The sequence below is a fragment of the Toxorhynchites rutilus genome, chromosome 1, assembly GCF_029784135.1.
Source record: "Toxorhynchites rutilus septentrionalis strain SRP chromosome 1, ASM2978413v1, whole genome shotgun sequence".
NCBI lineage: Eukaryota > Metazoa > Arthropoda > Insecta > Diptera > Culicidae > Toxorhynchites > Toxorhynchites rutilus.
Window position 1 is genome coordinate 52,689,081 of NC_073744.1, and position 21,011 is coordinate 52,710,091.

A 21,011-nucleotide genomic window follows, 5' to 3' on the forward strand; every position below is an offset into this window, starting at 1 on the left:
TTGAGGATGAGAAAGAATGAGGGTCAGGATGTTTTGTGTTTAATTGGAATTGAGGTTAGTTAGTATGCTACACCTCCCCTCTTTAGGAGAATGGTGTAACCATTCGGGAAAAAAAAGATAAAGAGAAATTATACCCGCTGAGCTTGCGTTTACAAATGAAAAATATATTCAAAATTTTTTTTTTTACTAGTTTTGTGCATATAAGTTTCATGCCTTGATTAGCCTATTTTTGTGTACTATCGTTTGTTTGCCTGTTACAGGGTGCTTAATAGTGTAATTAGTATTTTCTATATTTATTATGCTATATGGTCCTATATAAAAAGGATATAAATCTATCATGTTTGAACTGGACCCTATTTCTTATATTCGTTCCGTTTCGTTTTTATAAAAACAGATTTTCTATACAATATACTGATTGTGGTTTCATTATTCATAAAATAATTATCAACAATTGATACAACATGTGGTATACTCTTCAAAATTTAAAAAGTGAATGTTTAAAAATATATAGTTTTCAACTGGGTATTTGTTTTAAGGTTAGTTTGAAATTAGAATTTTTATTGACTCAACGCGTATGAACTTCTTCGTTACTCGTCTCATCTCTGTCTAGAAGAGTGGACATGTGAGTACGGAATAAAGTTTCTGAACTAATCGGTACAATGCGCTAAAGCAATTGCCTTTCGTTCTTTTAATATGCCCATTTTATATTCCTTCGCTAGTCAGCTCTTGTGCTGCTGCATTATATTCATGACCTTTTATTTAGGCTCATTTTTCTCCTTTATCTTTTTTATCTTCATATTTTTTCATATTATCTTATCTTCTTATCTTCTTATCTAGAAGAGCAAACTCGAGTGTTTGACTTCCATTTTATTTAATTATTTCATTTCTTTCTCTTTTCTAGAAGAGCAAACTCTTATGTTTGACTTCCACTTTAATAAATGTGCATTTGTGCATCATATTTCTTTTATTTTTATTTCGCTTCTTTGGGTCTCCATAAATTTTCGGACTCTTGACTCTCAGGAGTCTAGACTTGACTCTTGACTCCTTATAAAGTCAATACTACGCTTCGTCAAGAAAAAGTTAGAGATATTAAAGACAATCGTGCTATTCTGAATTTCATGACATGAAGTTGATCAGACTTCTGCCACTAATTTTCTAATAAATCGAAGTTTTTTGGAATTAGAAATTGGAAATATAATTGGATAAAGAGAGTAAAAGTAAAACATATCCAATTTTTAAAATTTCAAGAGTATAAGTGATTTATTTATTTTTAGTGCATTTTGGAGGTTTATACAATGATTTCATACATGGAAATTGACGATTTCCTTTCGTGTATGATAATGTTATCTTATCTCTTATGTATGTGTTCACGAGCTTCTTATTTCTCATGTTCTTGAAAAATATTTAGTTTATTTATTCTTCGCTTGCATTTCAATATAAAAACTCTATTCATGTATTCTCATTGGACCATTACCATGATATTAAATGTTATTCTTTAACCTTGATTTAATATCCTTACACAGCTGATGAAGCTGCTTTGCATACAACCTATTTGTTGGCAAAAAAAAATCGTCATATTTTGCTCATTGCCTATAATAATAATTTTAAAAGTTTATTGTTTCTATCGATTTCTTTGTCTTCAATATGTTACTTTCATCGGTAACTGTACCGAAATTCATTAATTCCTTGTCATTTTCAATTCGATATTTTACTTCCTTCGGTAATTTATTTCTCGTACTAATAAAATAAAAAGTTATTGTACTGATTCCTATTTTTCATTCAATATTGATTTATTTTTCATTTAATATTGATTTAATATCCGTATTAATTGGATAAGGAATTTAATAATGTGAAAAAAAATAATTTTCTAATTAGAATAATTAAATTAAGAATTAAATTTGTCAATCAATAAGCTACGTCGTTGTTACAATTGTATGCGAGGGGGCGCTAGCCATGAGCCTCGATTCAATTAAACAAACGAGCGCGCTTGAAAATTTGTTTATCCTACATTATGGTATATATATTGGTGCAAGCGCGTAACGCGCGCTGCTGGTCACAATTGTTATTATTATTATTTGGCCTTAACCGTCGTATCGGCCGCTTTCGAAGGTCGCGATTCACAAATTTGTATCGCTTCCTAGGTTGTTTATCCTTCATATCGTTTTCATTTATTTATAAAAAAAATGCTTCTCCTTTGTTATCCTTACACTTTAGGGGGTGGCCGCAATCGCTTGTGCGGCTTTTAAAGCCTCTGCGCGTACGCACGTTTTATAAAGTTTATACAGTTTGGCTATAGCACCTACTACTAGGATTATCACAATCACCCACAATAATATTTCTTGGGTCGCATGCATCTCGGTGTGATGCTCTACGTAATTTAGTATTGTGACTTGTGGGTCACCTTTATTCTCTATTTTTTTTGAGTTGAAGAGGCCCATTTTTAAGTCACACATGCGCGTAATTTTTTCCTATTTATAAAATGTTTTTTTTTAGTTCTTTATCGTTACATGCTTTCCCTTATTGGCTACTGAATGACTCACCACCTGCCGTTGCGATGTCGTCTCTACGTCGTCTCGATGCCGTCTCTCCTGCTTGGTTCGCTGCAGCGTCCTTCCGTCGAGCTGCCTACTGGACTGCTTCCTTTTTCTCTGTGGTCGATTAGCAGCTAAACCTAGTTAGCTGGCCGGTGTGATGTTTCTCTTGACTCGTCGTAGGTGTCGCTTCCCATATCTGCCCTCTGTACTGCTTCCACTGTCACCGATTTATCGCCTTCTTCGATCGATTATATTCACCGATTGATGACATTCTATGTCGAAGAGGGGGTTACACTTAGCGACGCTGTGGTGAGGTAACGCTACGGCTGCAGGTGCGATTATAGTGCGATTATAAGTACCAACGAAATCACTATATTGCGGGAACGCATGTTTAAATGGGAATGGCTGTATGACTGTTGAGGCTACCCGGTGGTGTGATTTCCTGCTTACACTATCGATTACTGCGCCCACTGTTACCACTTGTTGATTCTAACATGTCTCTCACTTTTTTTCTGATTTAACGTAATTCACTCGGTTTAACGGCTCGCTGGTTCTGACGTTAATGATAGATTTGTTCGGCTAATGACTCTTTGAGAATTAACGCACTTGCAGTTCAACGTTTATCACTCACTTTATTCCACATTCATTTGCGTAATCAAATTGAAATTGTACCGCCACTTTCTTCTTCCAAGCGAAATAAGTTTGCAGATCACTGTTTACACCTTAATTGGTTTCTGTTCAATCGCTTTTCCGTTAACTAGTAGAAAATTATGGTACCAAAAGGCTCACTATTCATTTTTGCTTCTTTCAGCATACCACAACACTTTCCGGCTGACCCTTTGTACCGCACAGATCACTTTGTAATGTCCAAGTTCTCGATTAGGCCGTAAACTATCACGGTGATACAGGATCGTGAAACACGGTGATACAGCATCGTGAAACACGGTGATGCAGGATCGTGAAACACGGTCGCCATGATACATGCCTGTCCCTTTGGCATGCTCGGATTTCGGATTTAAAAAGACATGCACTAGTCGATGTCTGTCACAAGAGTGTATTTCTCTTACCAACTAACTTACGAGCTAAGTTCGCATATGATATTACATGTTTATTTATTATCATTATTGTTGTCTACAACAAGCGTCGAGCGGGGCGGTATGTTATTGTTGTTAGTTGTTGGAGGTCGTATACAGGGAAGTTTGGCGTGACATAATAGCGTTCAGCCGATGTTATGAAATTAGTTGGTTTGGGGGATTTCCGTAAGGAAATCAAAAGTTGCTGACGAATGTAAATGTTGTTAGATATGGTATGCGGAAAAGTGGTTATGTATAAGAATGCGGAATTGAGGATGAGAAAGAATGAGGGTCAGGATGTTTTGTGTTTAATTGGAATTGAGGTTAGTTAGTATGCTACAACATCAATCTTTCTTCGGCACCGAATCGAAACAACAACAAAGACAATACTTGCAAGTATCAAAAATCATGCACAAAAACTTCTCATCATTTTGCGCTATTCTAAAAGAAACGCTTCTGTTAATATTACTGGCCTCGAAAAAAGTTACTTTATTTCTCATACTCGAGAAAAGCGCAGCTGTTATCCATAGTGGAGAAAATTTTGTTACTAACAAGCGAAATCCAATCGCATACAAAATTCTAGAACGAAATTTCTTCTCTTGGTGACTTAATAATAGAAATGAATTCTGTCTGTTAATCTCAATAACCTCGAAAAGAGTTGCATTGCTTCATTATGATCAATATTAACGCAAATGCCATCCTTGTTGAAGGCAGTTTTGCGATTGGCATGCGAACCCCAATAACTCACAACATTCCAGCACTAGATTTACTATGGTTTAGCTTGATATTCCTCAAATAATTATGTGGCCTGCTTCGCCATAGCATCAGTTCGATGGATTGATGCAATGTCGAAGGCACCAACGATGCTCTCATGATGATGGAAAACAAGCGATGTTAACTGCTTCGAATAAAGACAAAGTCTGAATATTTGTCTTAGCAGTGATCCATAATTCGTGCTCTAGCACAAGTATTCCTCTTCCGCTACCTTCCGCTTTGTTAATATTCATTATCGCCCAAACAATCGTCCATCATATCAGCAAAATGTTAGGTGATTGTTGCATCGCGACAGACACAATGCACACGGGAGCAGATACAAATGGGGTTTTAGCGTAGCGAAGATGCGTCCACAGCTCAATCCGAAACGACCAAAATCCTTAATCCAAAACGTGATGACGCAAAACAAGGAAGAACAAGCGATGTTTATTGCCTCGTATCTAGAACGATACTGAAAGTTTGCCTCAGTTGATAAAGTATCATTCCCCTTCGCTGATTGCCGATAAGTTGCTCGTTATTGACGGTATGGTAGAGAAGCTCACTAATGAGCAGAACAAATTTATGGGAAAATGGAAATGCTTCTAATTTTCCTCAATTTAACCCTGGATTGTAATATATGGCATAAAAAACAAATCTTAGGGAATTTCCGATTCGTTTGCTGTGTAAATCGTCAAAATCCACTCGCGGCAAAAATAGTTATTAATGTTAACTTCATTTCATGAAAACGTGACCTGTTTTCTGATTTGGCACCCTTAACGTAGTAGACGTGGTTCTACGTCAAAAATGATCGTCATTCCGCAATCACGGAGATCGTTGTATCGCATCAAACTCAGAATTTTAATATGTGTTGAATGTGAAATTGATTGACCATTGGCCGCTAACACCGCTCAGCAGTCCCACTAACCCGGAGAATATCTCACATTAGGATGTCTACAGTGTTCAGCGGTTGTTTGCGCTAGCTCTAGATTTTTCATAATTGCACCGAGCAAACAAAACAAACGAATGCACAGCATCAGCGATACTTGCGGCAAATGAGCCGCCCGTGACCGCGAATAGCGAGAGTGGTGTGGGATCTGGGTAGCGCGCATAAATAACGGCTTATAGGAATAAATTTCGCTGCAATCCATTTATCCAACGGATGCACTTGGAACGTTGGGTGGAGGAAGAAAGATTGCCGCCGAGTTGCTGGGTGTGTGTGGGATCTCCGGTAGGTAAATATTTTACTATCCAAATCTTGTTTGCCTGTGATGTTCAGTGAGAAAAAGAAGTGTTGCCAGATTATAAATAAACAATCATCAACAGCTGTTCCCTTAATTCGGAACCGTGCTAAATTTTGAAGTCTAAGAACAATATTTGTGAATGGAGCGAACCAAATCTTGGATATTGTAGATAACACCAACGAAACAGTGAGAAACGAAGGTGCACACAGCGCTGAGTAGTTGTTGTTTCGTATGTGGTACACCACAAGCCGCAGATTATTATGACTGCCGTGATGCTTTGGATACATTGAAGTGCATCTGTGGGAACACGAGCCGAGATGAACACGGAGATTGAGAAAGCTGACATCAGACGCATGCTTGCTTTTTTTGTCCGCTTTGTGTGGTTATACTTTGCCACCAGGTTGTGTTTACATTCGGTCCGACATCTCCACTCATGGACTGCACTCGACGGAATTCGTCCGTCCGGTGGGTGCTCGAATGTATCAGAATGATTTCTTCTCTTCTTCACTGCCGTTTGTCACCCTGGAGCTACCTACCGTAAAACACCCGGCATCGGGAGGGTTCCACTTCGAGAGGGCACACCATCAGTCTGCCCCTGTCGGTGGTGGAATATCAAATTTCAGCTAAGTTAGTTCTCAATCTTGCACGATTGCATTGTAATGACACTTATCGCGATCTGGCGGTGGCGTTGATTTATTCCGAATGTTGCACTTTGCACCGGGTGGGAGTGGCATATGCGGAATAAGCATTGCAGTTGAGAATGATGGATTAATGTGATTGTCGATCCGCAGGGGTAGATTGTAATTATCCGCATTTTTAATCCCAATCGTGACACGAGGGCTTCAGATCAGCGTTGAAATGAGCAATAATCAAAGCATGTGGGATTTTTTTTCTGCTGCAGGGCTTCAAGACGTTGGATGTAAATCTCGAGACAGAGGCGAATTGTTCGAACAAACTCACTATTCACGGTACAACGAAATTCGATACTGCATGTTAGGTTTAAACATCTTCAATCTTGTCGAAACTCATTGAAACACATGACATTAGTATTTCACATATGTGTACAACAGAGTGAATTGTTTACGCTCAGACTCTCCGGCATATGTTTGCACTTCTGTCAATTAATTTGAGTTATGCTACCACACAACAAATAGCTCTTTTCTTACGGAGCCGTAAATAACTTTATAAGTTAAGTTATGTGTGGGTTATGGATATCTCTTCTAAACAAACAGGCATGCAAGTTTTCGAGCCCCTACTTCTACGATAAGATTGCACAAATTAATTCGTCTTCTTATCTTTCTTTTTGTATGTTTTCGTTTTATTTATTGGTATTGTTATTCTAGATTGTATTCTTAGTGACAGGTTCGAATACGCAAAAATCAGTCAGCGACAGCAGACGATTTTTTAATGCGCTAAGAACGCTAATTTTACTTCAGAGAAGATAGTATTTACATGAGGAAGAACACATATTTACATTTGGAAAATTTTTAACTTACAATATTACTAGTGCAGCGAAAGACCTGTATTTTTTTCTATAAAGTTTCAAAGGAAAAAATCACAGGAGGGTTATGTCCGATACACGAACGAATAGTTGACGTATGATTCCGTTAGACTATCTGTTGATTTTGGATATGTTTGAAGAATTACATCATTAAACTCTTTGATAATGATTTGGTGGCTCTGAAAAAGGCCGTTTTGTTTGGTTGTTGGGTATTGTATGTTAACTTCACCAGTGGTGCGTATCAGATAAAAGATACCGAAGTGGAACGAGATATCCCTAGACGAGATGCCTCCTGTGATATGTATGAATGAAATAAAGAAAAAAAAAACACTCTCCAATATAATATAAGATAATTACCAATACCGAATACAATTATCAATTTTTCTCATCAGTAAAAACATGTTAATTTAATATAGAGAAAACATATTTGAAATGGAAAAGGTAATTTTGTTTTATAATTTTTACTTTCTGAGTGTTTATTCAACCCAATGCGAATATCAATTGGACTAACAACACCTAATGCTATATGTAGAGGATATGAGAAATCACATTTTCGAATATCTCTTCACTTTTCAAATTTTTTCTCGCCGTATAAACTTCCCTTGGGTGAAAATGAACACAAAAAACAGACAGCCCAAGCCAAATGAAAAAAAAAACCAAACGACCCGTTATCGAGCGGGAACACACCTTGGTTTTGAATTTTAGGAAATTAAAATAAATCGTTTCATATATCAAGTCATTTTTAACACAACTGCTACCATATAAAATTTTACACTTTCACTTGTGCTAAATTTTTCACAATAAACGATCGGTCATTGATATAAAATTTCATGAAGCAACCCCCGACTTGCCGATTTCCCCCAGGCAGCTTGGTTTTGATGTCTCTGTTAGGGAATACATTTCGGTAGGAACAAAAGCTACCCCTACTTTATTGTATTTGCAATACCAATTTCCCCCAGGCAGCTTGGTTTTGATGTCTCTGTTAGGGACCCGCCGCATGTGTCGTCAATTTCGACCAATCAGAAGTGGGTAGTTCCGTTAGGATAGGGAATGAGATTTTTCAATTGTTGATAGTTAGTTTCATGACGTATATTATTTTCTTCAATATAAAAAATTGTTATGGAGGGCCAAAATCGATAGACGCAAAATTGTCATTAATCCGTCATGAAATGACTGAGCAATAAGCGTTTGAAATTGGACAATTTTCACGATGTAATCGATTTTGGATTTTCAATTTGTACCCCAATATGTTCCCGAAAGACGTAATCCTACGTCAAAAATAACAATTTGAATTTTCAATCAAATACACCATTTATTTTATTGAAAACACTACATAACCTTACACAGTAGATCCTAAAGAGTACGTTTACAGTGAAAAACATTTCAACTTGTTGCATTTTCAACGAATTTATACAAAATTTTCTGCCAGCGCTCTAAAATCGTGGTTTTGATACATAAAAATGGCTCCCAAATTAGTATCGTACATTTTTAGCTGCTCAAAATTTAAAGTATTTCCAGACACCTTTGGAAGATTTTGGCTAAGTAAACTATTGAAATAGTATTCCAAGTGCAACGAAAGGAATATTTTTTGTTTGTGGCAATATAGTTGCCAGTACCCGTTAAAGGGTTAAGCTAGAATTTCAATTTGGCTATAGCGATAGTAGTTTACGTGAGTCGTCGGATTCTACGTTGTATTATTTTGAGCTAAATTTAGGTTAATAGAGGGTACCACCGTGAAAGTGATACACTTATTTTATGCCACAAAAGTAAAACAAATAAACATTTCTTCTCTGGTTCTTTTAATATCATGGTTAGGTTGTTAAGTTACATTGGAATTCAGTTGTAATCATTCGCCTTTTTATTTGATTATGGCTCGCAAATGAGCACAAATCGCACACACGACATTGATCGGCATTTCGTCTTCAGATCTTCAGAGTGATATTCTCCACTTCACCGAACTTGGAAGCATCAGCTCGATGCGTGCTCTTGACCACCGATTCATCGAGATTTACTGACCACCAGCACTGAGTCGAGTTATCCTCAGTACAGCGCGACTATCCACGTGAGCCTTGGGATGAATCTTTACCTGAGTGGAACAACCCAACAGAAAATGGTTGAAAGTCAAAGCCTTCTGATCAGCTGTCTCCAGTGGCACAAAAGTGAGTGGTCTTTTATGGATTATGGCTCCGGGGATGATTCCAGTTTCCAGGGCTCCATCATCGCGTTCGCGGGTCGCATCCAACACCCGCAATATCACCAACGCTATGGAAAATCTTGTATAAGGTATCAAACTAGAAAAATTAAGTAATTTTTTTTGAATCCCTCATAACAAATGGCTCCTTTGTTGGAACGAAATTTCCCATTTTTAGAGTGAAATTTTCCATTTTTGGAGTGAATTTTCCATTTTTGGATTTTCCATATTTTTTTTTGGGAAAAAAGTTGTTTTGACTTTGAGGATTCAATACGCTCTGATATTTGAAGTCTCATCCCTCATCGTTATAATAAGGTTATGTTCAGTGTTGTCCGATGTGTATGTCCGAAATGGCAAATCTATTGAGTCAAACGATCGAGACTTATTTGTACACCCAATTAGAATTATCTTGTGCTTACTCGCCTACTCGAGAATAAATCAAGCAAACGGAATGTAGTGTTTTAGAGGGGGACTTGGTTGCTCGAGAATCAATCAAGTAAATTGAACCAAAATTTGCATATGGAGGTTTTAGGGAGCAATAAATGTTTCTATGGTGATTCGACGCATCTACCCCCTCTCTACAGGCAAGGGGACTGCCATACAAATGAAACACAAACTTCTGCATAACTCGAGAACTAATCAAGCAAATGGAGCAAAATGTGAGGGGTTCTTGGGCACGAGAAATGTTTCTCTGGTGCTATGACACCCCTCCCTCATTTCGAATGGAGCGGGGTTCCATAAAGATATTACACATATTTCAACTAGACATATTCCAATCAAACATGACAATTGAAAATTTTCGGAAAACTGTGAAGAATAATGACAAGCGTTGTTAGTCCATTTGATGTTTGCGCTGACGAAATTGATCTTTGTTCTAAAGTGGAAATGGGTTTTAATATGGTAAAACGCACTTCTATATTTTCTTCTATCTTTATAAATAAAAATGGATCGCCCAATGTGTTGATAAGAGCAAAACTCCAGGACGGAATTGTCTGATTTAGGGCTGTCTTTATTCCATTCCAAACATTTATTCCATGTAACGGAGAAACATGTTATTTGCAACTGATTTAAAACATCATGAACAAGAATTGTGTCTGAAAATAGTCTGATACTACAATGACGAATTTTGGTAGAAGAACTAGGGATTTTATAGTAAAAGGTAATTTTAAAGGGTCGATTAGAAGATCGATCAATGAACAGTTGTGCGATTAGGCTCATGGGCACGTACGTAATAAGAAAACGTGAATGTTTGAAGGTATTGATAACAGAAAATAAATTTTGGGTGGGACGAAGTTTGCCGGGTCATCTAGTATATAAAAAAGGGTGGTGTCCAAGACATTGGGAATAATTCGAGCTTGTTTTCGCTATTCGGATGGTTCAATGCAGAATGCTTACTCGCCGTACATGCCTATGTAATTCTCAGCAATCTTTGTGAATATGCCTGCAGTTCTTGTTTTTTTGTTGGCATTTCCACTTGAACCACCAATTTGCGTTGCCATTTCGGAGTAACTTCAGAAATGATTGAATAAGCAAGGTACATTACACTGATAGAAACATATTTTCAATATTGCAACATTTCCAAGCCCTGACCAATGCAATCAATAACCACGAAAACAAAATCCAATTTTTTACGAGTATATATTTTTTTCTCATTTATCCAATTTAACCATTCCAAAAATGACTTTTTTTTTGACCATCGGTTAACTTTGTTAAACCATGAAAAAAAACGATAAAAATCTCTTCTGATTATTGGATTTGTAAAAAAAACTCAGCTTTCATGAAAAATATAAAAAATATAGCACCCTCTCTCCCAAATCCATGTAAACTATAAAATCAAATACAGTTTAATATTTTCTCAAAGAAGACTACCTAACTAACTTTTATTTTATATATGGATCATCTGAATCAGTCCAGTAATTCAAAAGTTATGAATTTTTGAAATAAGTCATTTTAGGAAAAAGGAAGAAAAAATGATTTTTCGAACCACCCTAAAATGGATATCAGCACCCTAATGAAAAAATAAAAAATAAGGGTCTAATGTTTTGCGATAAGGAACCAAACTAGCACTTTCACGCAAATCTGAGAAACAACATATCGGTTTTGCATGGAATGTCACAGTTTTACACAGAGGATCTGATAGGCGTAAATAAACGATCCCACGATAGCCCAGATTCTAGAATAAATAATCCGTAGCTCGTATATAACCTTCACCGTTGTTTATAGATCCGTTGAGATCAAGCCAATTTTTTCTTTGACATTGAATCCTTAACATAACTCAAATTTATTGGCAGAAGCGCAAACATTTTGCCGTTCGCAACTCCAATTTGATCTGGGAAAACACAAATATTGAACGGCGCTTGGCGCAAACAATTTACCTCTGGTATACAAACGGATTGGGGTCATTTCGCAGGCGTGCACCACCCAGCAAGGCATCGCTTTCAAATGTCGATCAAGTTAAATAGGTACACAGGGCGCAGACAAAATCATTCATCTGTCTGCAAAAATAAACCGTAAATCACTCCAAACACATCGTTTGCACTTGAAGCAAATTTAATTTTTCCGCTGTGTCGATGTCGAGGCGCCAATAATTAATTTTTCGACCCGATTCCCATTCCTCCTAAACGGTTGCATGCACATACCATGTGCTATCGAATGTCACTTTACGTCAGCATAATTTACCGAAAAAATATGAATCACTTATCGCGTGTGTTTCCAGCTGAATAACTCGCTGAATATGGCCACAAACAACAAATTGAATCGTTAACTACTCTCGCCGAATTTTGTGACACTCACGGTTCGCCGATCTCACTGAAAAATGCCGACCGAGGTAAGTTTTAATAATTCGCCAATTCACCCCGAAGTAAAAATGATCATATACAAATAAATTACAATCAGCTCCGGAGCCACAGTGAAGACGCTAGGCACAATGAGAATAATAAAATCAGTTGCATCAAATTGGCGGTAAACAGAGTCATAAAAGTAAAGTTTATTGCCTGGCTAAGCATATACCCCCACAAGAAAATTATCACAATTAATGCTTTTCAAAAATCGAAATCTTCCACTGTAAACCTTTGAAATACAAATCACCGATTCTCTTAAAATTACTTCAAACAAACCTTCATTTTTCGTTTTAATGAATCACCAGCTGACGCTCGACTTCTGGCTTCAATTGCAATAATTTTGCCCGAACCGGTTTCAACAACTAATCGATTTGGCGTTTTGTTTCATTCAATAGTTTTATTTGAATATCTTCTTATCGTTGCTGCTATGGAACCTTTTTTAAGTAATTATAAATGACAAACTAAAGTGAACTCATAAAGTCGACCCAGTTGGTTCCAGTGGTTCCGACTATATCTTTTTTTTTGTTAATTAAACTTCGTCGTTAGGATTGTTCGTCGTGACTGGTGATTATTGCAGAATTAACACGACCCTGGTGCTGGTATCATTCCCTGCGTCGTCGCCGGAACTACCGTCATTGATTAGCAAGCAGTAAAGGGTGTGTTACATCAAATTGCATCACGGAAAAAACGCTGCAGAAATTTAATTTTTAGGAATTATATCTTCAGCTTTCGCTTATAATCAGATAAGAGTGTATAGATCACGTTGGCCATGCTTCACTCTCAATTTTTCGTAAATTTGGAAAAATGTCGTCGAACGAAAAAGAGCGTCGTGAATTAATCCTGCGCACTCATTTCGAGAATCCGGAGTTGTCACATCGGGACATCGGTAAGATGCTGGGAATCGTTCAATCCACGGTCAGCAGAGTACTAAAACGATACTTCGAGAACCTAACCATCGACCGGAAGGTGAAGAACGGTAAAAATGGATGCTCCGTCAGTGAAAAAGATCACAAGCGCGTAGTTAAGCAGTTTAGACGTGATCCGAGAAGTTCGGTCCGGGATGTCGCCAATAAGCTGAATTTGTCAAGTTCATTCGTCCAGCGGACCAAGCAGCGGGAGGGCCTGCGTACATACAAGGTTCAGAAGGCTCCTAACCGCGACGAAAGGCAAAACATGGTGGGGAAGACGCGAGCCCGGAAGCTGTACACCGAAATGCTGACGAAGCCGCATTGCCTGGTAATGGACGACGAAACCTACGTCAAAGCGGACTTTCGTCAGCTGCCGGGCCTGTTGTTCTTCTCCGCAGAGGACAAATTCAGCGTTCCGGAGGAGATTCGCAAGCAGAAATTATCCAAGTTTGCCAAAAAGTACATGGTGTGGCAAGCGATCTGCTCTTGCGGAAAGCGGAGAGCCCCCTTCGTGATGACCGGCACGGTAAACGGGCAGGTTTACCTTAAGGAGTGCCTACAGAAGCGCTTACTACCACTATTGAAGCAGCACGAGGGCCCGGCCATCTTCTGGCCGGATCTCGCTTCGTGCCACTATTCAAAGGACGTGTTGGAGTGGTACGAAGCCAACGGGGTCACCTTCGTGCCAAAGGAAATGAACCCGCCCAACGCCCCGGAGCTTCGCCCAATAGAGAAATATTGGACGATTATGAAGCAGGCCTTCCGGAAGAACCCAAAAGTTGTCAAATCGGAGGCGGACTTCAAGAGAAAATGGATTTCTGTTCAAAAAAAACTACAACCTGACGATGTACAGAACCTTATGGACGGGGTAAAGAGGAAGGTGCGAGCATACGGGCTTGGGCTCGAAGAATGAATATAAAGAAAATGCCAAAAGTTGTTTAATAGTTTTTATTTTACTGTCTAAAATTTTCAAAAGGATCGATCTACTGGGCGAATTTCTACAGCGTTTTTTCCGTGATGCAATTTGATGTGACACACCCTTTATGGTCTGTGGTTGCAACTTGGCTTGCTAGCTGTCAGCCCGATGGATAGAATTGTTTTCGAATAAATTGCATGCCATTAGGGAGCTCCGTCCGTCGTGATAATGTAACGCGTCACCTCAATATGCACATGGTGTAAATTCCCCCGTTATATCAACGTGTTAATTTGTATGCTTCTACTTACACATTTCCTCTCCCAGCACCCACACCTCGGGCGGGGAGTTCACCTCGACCAGAACCGTCGGCGTGCAGATGAGCAGCACCAGCAGGTCCGCGATGCTCAGGTTAGTTAGGAAAATGTTGGTCGAGTTACGCATATCCTTCGTCTTGAGGATAACGATGGGTACCTGGGGAGAGAATATTTTGAGTTTTAGTTCACTTCGTGGAAGTCACATCTCGCAATTCTTGAAACTCAGAAAACAAGTTCCTGAATGTCGTATGCGGCATATTGATTGCACCACAGTCCGAGGGAGGAATGAACATTTTATACCAAACAGAAGTTTTCTTGCTTGACACGCATTTCAAGATGTGTAGGGGAAAAGCGGTTAAAATGAACACCCTAAGGAATATGCCCATTTACTGCGTCCACATACTGCTACAATTCTTCGTTCTTCGAAGTTCTTCGTTCTTCGAAGACTGTTATAGCTTAACTAACTGTTGTTCAAGATATCAAACGATTTTTATTATAAGTACATAGTACATTTTTCATTAAAAGAAAACAAGATGTAAAATCGAGTATTTTTTTATCGTGCGGTTAAAATGATTACATGGTGGTGGTAAAATGAGCAATCACACATATCATGCTAAATGAGATAGATTTATGCGTTGTTCCTTATCTAAATTTGTTTAAATCATTTTTGAAATAGTAGGGACATGTATGAATCAAACTGAGCTTATTCACCTAGAGTAGTAATTAGAATTTACTAATACGTGCGAAAAAGTAGTAAGAAACACATAACGCTTCGCATATTGAGGTTTGGTTTTGGTCGAGGTGGCATATTTTTTCAGGGTCAGAGCCACGAAAGGAACCCCTTGATAAGCAACATTTGATGAGAACAAAGAATCGGCTGTAAAATCGAATCGATTTTTTCAGTGTCCTTCTTCAACACTTTTTTTTAGAAAAACGTTGATCACTGGACTGACAGTTATGGGGAAATATAAGAATGTTTGTTTTCGGATGTTTTCCGATATGTGAGTACTTTTCAGTCGAATTTCTGGATATTTTCTTTTTTTACAATAAATATCTTTGGTAGGGGGGACCGACACTGACATTGAGCAAATGCTCTTGAAGCGGACTGAATGTGAAGCGTAGCAAGAACAATTCGGGGTTCAACGCGTTAACATCAAAATTTTCAGAAAGAAACAAAAAAAAACCCACTCCTGCGATCACTTACAGAATCCGTGACGTACCGTCGATGGGGGTGAAATTGACAAATATTGCGAATATTTTCGAAAGCTGTGAGCCGTTTAATAGGAGACATATTTCCACAATTTCCAATGCATAATACTGTAGTACAAATAGCTATTATTTAATAATTCATCAAAGTTTGATATGTAAATAGCCATCAAATAACACCTCAGAAAAAATCTCATGCCCAGCATTATATAGAACTACTAGAATTATAAATATTGGATAGAATTATTCTTCAAAGTCTTGCCAGACGAGTCATTACTGATTTTGAACATCAAGAATGTTTTTCCATTCGAATTTCAATATTTTCGAAATAATCTTTTATTTATACTGAGTGAGGGTGAGAATGGGTCAAGCACATAATTGAATTCCATACCAAACCGATAAATTGGTAGTTTTATTCCTCATCGTAAAATATTAGACCCTTATTTTTTAGTTTTTTCATCAGCGTGGCCATTTCCATGTTATGGTGGTCCAAAAAATCAACTTTTCCTTCTTTTTACCAAAAATGACCTGTTTCGATAATTCATAATATTTGAACTACTGGACCGATTCAGATGATCGTTATATCAAATCAAAGTCAATGAGCTAGTTTTGCTTGAAAAACATTACACTTAAAAAAACAGATTTAGCTTTCTTAATTATTGATGGTAATGGTTTTTAATAACTCACATGGTTTCGGAACTAAGATCACCATATTTTTTATATTTTTTCTTGAAAGCTGAGGTTTTTTTACATAACATATCCGAATGTCAGAGATGTGTTTCTTTCGTTTTCGAGTGATTTTGCAAAGTGTGAACTTTGTTTGTTTTCAGTTTTCATTCAGTATTCCTATACGACTGGACAACATCTATGCGACTAGAATCCAATTTTTATGCATATGTGGTATTTCATGTGGCTTCAAATTGGTATATTGATCATCTGAATCGGCCCGGTAGTTCAGAAGTTATGAATTTTTGGATAAAGGCATTTTTGGAAGAAAAAAAAAGAGGAAAATATCATTTTTGGACCATCGGTTAACTTTGAAAAATCTTAACTTCAAAACGAAAAAAAACACCTCTCCGATTTTTGGATATGTGAGGCAACCCGAGTTACAGTGGAATATAATTTGGATACAAGCAAAGAGTTATATTGTTATCCGCTCCTCTTGTGATTCTACCGCCAGTCAATTGGAATAATTTCCGAAAACATCATTCATTTTCTAACCGCGAAACAGAGCTGATGTGCTAAGCAGGGTTACCATGTCTACAGAATAATCTGCATTAATATAGAATTTTCATACTATTTGAAACCAAAAATCGATTACAGATTTTTTGGATTTCATTCAGAATATTTATACAGGTTATTTACAATATCGTTCCAATATTACTAATGGCTTGGTGTCAATAATTTTTTCCCAGCGCACCCATTTCATGAAATGAATCTCTTTTTGACCTTCATATGTAGCGTGATGTCCTGCTAAATTGAAAACTTGAACATTGATCACTCCATGAAAATTGTCTATTTTGAGTGCTTATGTTTCAATAAATTCTTGATAAAGGACCTGGCCGGGTAAGGGAGTAAAAAGTGCCCCAAACCAAATCACCAGCAAATATTGTATAGGATATTAAATAAGAAATTTTGGCGGTTTATTTGAACCCCTATGTGATTTAACATAGGATCTATAGTGAAAAACGTACTTTTTCGTTTATTTCACGCCATCCTCAAAAGCTTCGAGATAAAAATTTTAAAAGTATACTGAATGTGCATCTTACTACGGTCTATCAAGTAAAATTATCAAAAAAAAAATTTCATCAAAAATTTTAGTACTAAAAAAAATATATTGAAATTTTGAAATTTTTTTTTTTGGATTTAGAGATTCAGTACTACTCTAATTCACATTTAAATGTGTTCTTACGGCTTTTCTAGATATGTGTGATTTATTTTAGATTTTTTTTCAGTATTGCGCGGTTCAAAAAAATATATTTTTTATATTTCCAAATGATCTGGCTGGGTAAGAGAATAAAAGAAATTTGGATTTTTTTAAGTGTTCTTCCCATTAATCCGAATGATCCTTGTTTTTTTCTCACAGAGCTCTATTGTACTACTGACTCCTATGAATTTGGTAAACCATCTAAATCCAATGTAAAGATACTCTCATATATTTTAAGATACGAGAAAAACAAAACAAAATTTAAAAAATATTAGAGCAGTAATGGGTCTCTAAATTCAAAATAAATTAAAATGCCTCTTAAAAATTCAAGAAAAAATACGCTGCATTTGGAAAAAAATACATACGAACGCATTTTAATAAAAATTAGAGTAAAATTGGGTCTCAGAGTAATTTTTTTTCAAAATTTCGAAATGCCTGAAAATATATATAATTTTTTTTGTACCGCGAAAAACAATCTAAAAATTCTGAAAAAAAATCACATATACCTTAAACAGACGTAGGATGAAATTTGAATACAAACTAGAGTAGTACTGAATCTCAAAATTAAAAAAATTAAAATTTTACTTAAAATATGAATAAAAAGGAATTTAAATTTTTTTTAATGTTTGATGTCCTGATGAAAAAATTGTTTGAATATATTGATCGATACACCTAGGTAAGATGTACATTCAGTTTTTTTTTTTCATATATTTGTCTCAAAGCTATTGAGAATGGTGTGAAAAAAACGAAAAGGAGCATTTTTCACCATAGATCCTATGGTGTACCAAATATATGGTACTACTGCCAAAATGTTTTATTTAGTTCCCTATACAATTGATGATTTGGTTTGGGGGACTTTTTACTCCCTTACCCAGCCAAACTCTTTGGAAATATAGAAAAAAATTGTACCACACAACACTGAAAAAAATCTGAAAAATATCACACATATCGAAAAAAGCCGTAGAAACACATTTAAATATGAATTAGAGTAGTACTGAATCTCTAAATAAAAAAAAAATCAAAAATCAAAATTTAAATATATTTTTTAGTACCATAATTTTTGATGTTTTTTTTTGATAATTTTTCTTGATACACCGTAGTAAGATGTACATTTAGTATTTTTTTCAAATTTTGATCTCAAAACTTTTGAGGATGGCGTGAAATAAACGAAAAAGTACGTTTTTCACTATAGACCCTATGTTAAACCACATAGGGGTTCAAATAAACCGTCAAAATTTCTTATTTAATATCCTATACAATATTTGCCATACAGCTGGTGATTTGGTTTGGGGGCACTTTTTACTTCCTTACCCGGCCAGGCCCTTTATGAGTGTCGCAATCAATTCGGATACTCTCCATTCATCTATTATAACACACTGCGTTTCATAACCATAGGAACACACAATTTTTCTGAGTTTCCAGAGATATGTAATTGAATTGAATGGAAGTATGTAGTTTAGGATATAATAACTATCTTCATTCATAAGACTGGCCAATTGAACTTTATTCTTGTGTTCGAGCGTGAAACATTCAAAAAACTAAAATTCCAGTGTTTCATTACTATAGAACCAAATGGAAAAACTTTCACTCTATTACAAAATTAACGTCAATTTCATGTGCATTATAATAAGTTTCTAATTCGTAGGTCATCTTTAGTTCTCAATTAGTTCAAATAATCCATTCGGGATGGTTTCGACCAAGCTGCGCCGTGTTGTAGTGTGTATCTCGTTTTACGTAGATGATACCACTTTTTTGAGCTCTTCAAATCATTCATACTGCTTGTAAGCTGAATCTACTATTCGTACGACCACTTCTCATAAGTTCTTGATAGGGTTTTGATCTGGTTAACAAGTTGACCGGTCCAGAATCTGATACTCCTGTTCATTAAACCGTGCCATGACATTCCGAATTTTATGAATGAATTTTATTCAAATTAACCAATTATCACAGTGTTTTTAATGCAAAAAATAAAGAAGAAAATTATTCTGAAGTACTTCACAGATCATTGAATGATTAACGGATTCTTTCTACCACTCCAAATCTTACAACCAGCTCAAGTTTAGGTCAGTTCATATATCATACGGTATTTGGACTTTGGAATATTGAATGAGTTAAATTTACTGATTTCTGAACAGTAAGAAAAAACTCAATTTAAAAAAGGTCCTCACAGTCCTGCGTTTCCAAGTTTTCGTCCGTGCCTCTAAAAGCACGTACACATTTTGCCGAATGATGCCGATTGGCCTGTACCAGGTGGAATATTCGTTTCGTTATGTAATGTGGACGCCCCATCGGGTGCACGAAGTCGTTACGAATACACGAATCACAATGTTGTCAACGCGAATTTACTTCGTTTTGTTTTGGTTCGACTTTCTTCGATCCGGACCAACTTGTTTCGGGTTTGGTTCGACATGATTCGAATCGGTTTTCGGCACGTCGCCAAGCTCGGACGGCACGTCTACACTTATTCCTCTTTACCAGGTGGCCAAGGCCAATTTGCGTAATGTGTACGCGTCTTAAGATAATTTCCTTCTATTTTTTTTTCTTTAAAGAAAAGTACAGCTAATAGTCATCGATTGGTTCCAGGCTTACAAGGAATTTTTCTTCTGTATTATGGTGACTTTCAACACTTTTGGCTGGTTCGTCACTTTTGCTTCCATTTTTGGAAGAATGTCGGGAGTGAGACGTGATGTAGTGTTCTTTAGCGTGAGAAGTATGGATGTTACTACCACACCAGATCACCTCCTTCAACTTACGAGGAATAGTTTATCGATAATCGTGCGTGAATTGGGCTTAACCCTTTGCAGTTGGAATTATTTTTACTTGTGAAAGTAGTAATACTTTGTGAAATTATATGAATAAGAATATGTATAACTTGTGAGATTATGAAATATGATTAAGATTTACTTATTTTTATGTAAACTTCAGATAAATGTTTACTGAACAATGTGTTTAATGTGTTATTCTCATGATCTCTTTGGAAACAGTCCCCAAAATTCAGTTCAGATGTTCGCATGTATCACAAAAATAATTAATATGGCGTCCCATCCCTGTTATCTGTTATCTGTTATAGCTTAGTATCAAAATACCCAAAAGGCTAGTCCTACTGGAAAAATGCCAAAGAAACACGGAGAAATTGACTTCCATTTCATTATTTCATTTATAGTAAATATTTGGACTGTTTTTCGATTGTGATTCGCCTTCAAAATGGTCAATTATATTCTCTATAAAATGGAAAAAGGTCCTTCTAATAGATAATATTTTTAGTTCACTAGGTTTGCTGAATGGCGTTTCGACCAATTCCAACTGTAGAACATAAATGTTTGACAAACGATGCTTGGATTGATTTTTGCTTCAGAACAAATTCACAGAGGGTCGCATCATAATGATATTACTTCAAGCCAATAAGTTTATAACCAACAGTTTAGTCAAACTATTCACCACAATTTTTCGGGTGCTTTCGCTGGAGCGTTTCACACAAAAGTCGCATAACTTCCTTCCTATCAATGATTGGAAGTACTTTAAGCAACTTTAAACAGCTTCGAATCAGGAAACGGTAGTTGGAAGCTATCATTATGATTGAGAATAATTTTTATATTTCTGTAGAATC

General features: G+C 36.6%; 1 protein-coding gene across 2 annotated transcripts in view; it reads right to left on the bottom strand.

Annotated features, from left to right (window-relative positions):
• The window catches only part of LOC129766954 (growth hormone secretagogue receptor type 1), a 162,024-nt gene that overhangs the window by 138,367 nt on the left and 2,646 nt on the right, over positions 1–21,011 (bottom strand). For both annotated transcript variants that reach the window (XM_055767641.1, XM_055767578.1), the window contains exon 2: positions 14,266–14,428. In XM_055767641.1, the coding sequence (XP_055623616.1) occupies positions 14,266–14,428 (163 nt within the window). The remainder of the gene's footprint in view (positions 1–14,265; positions 14,429–21,011) is intronic.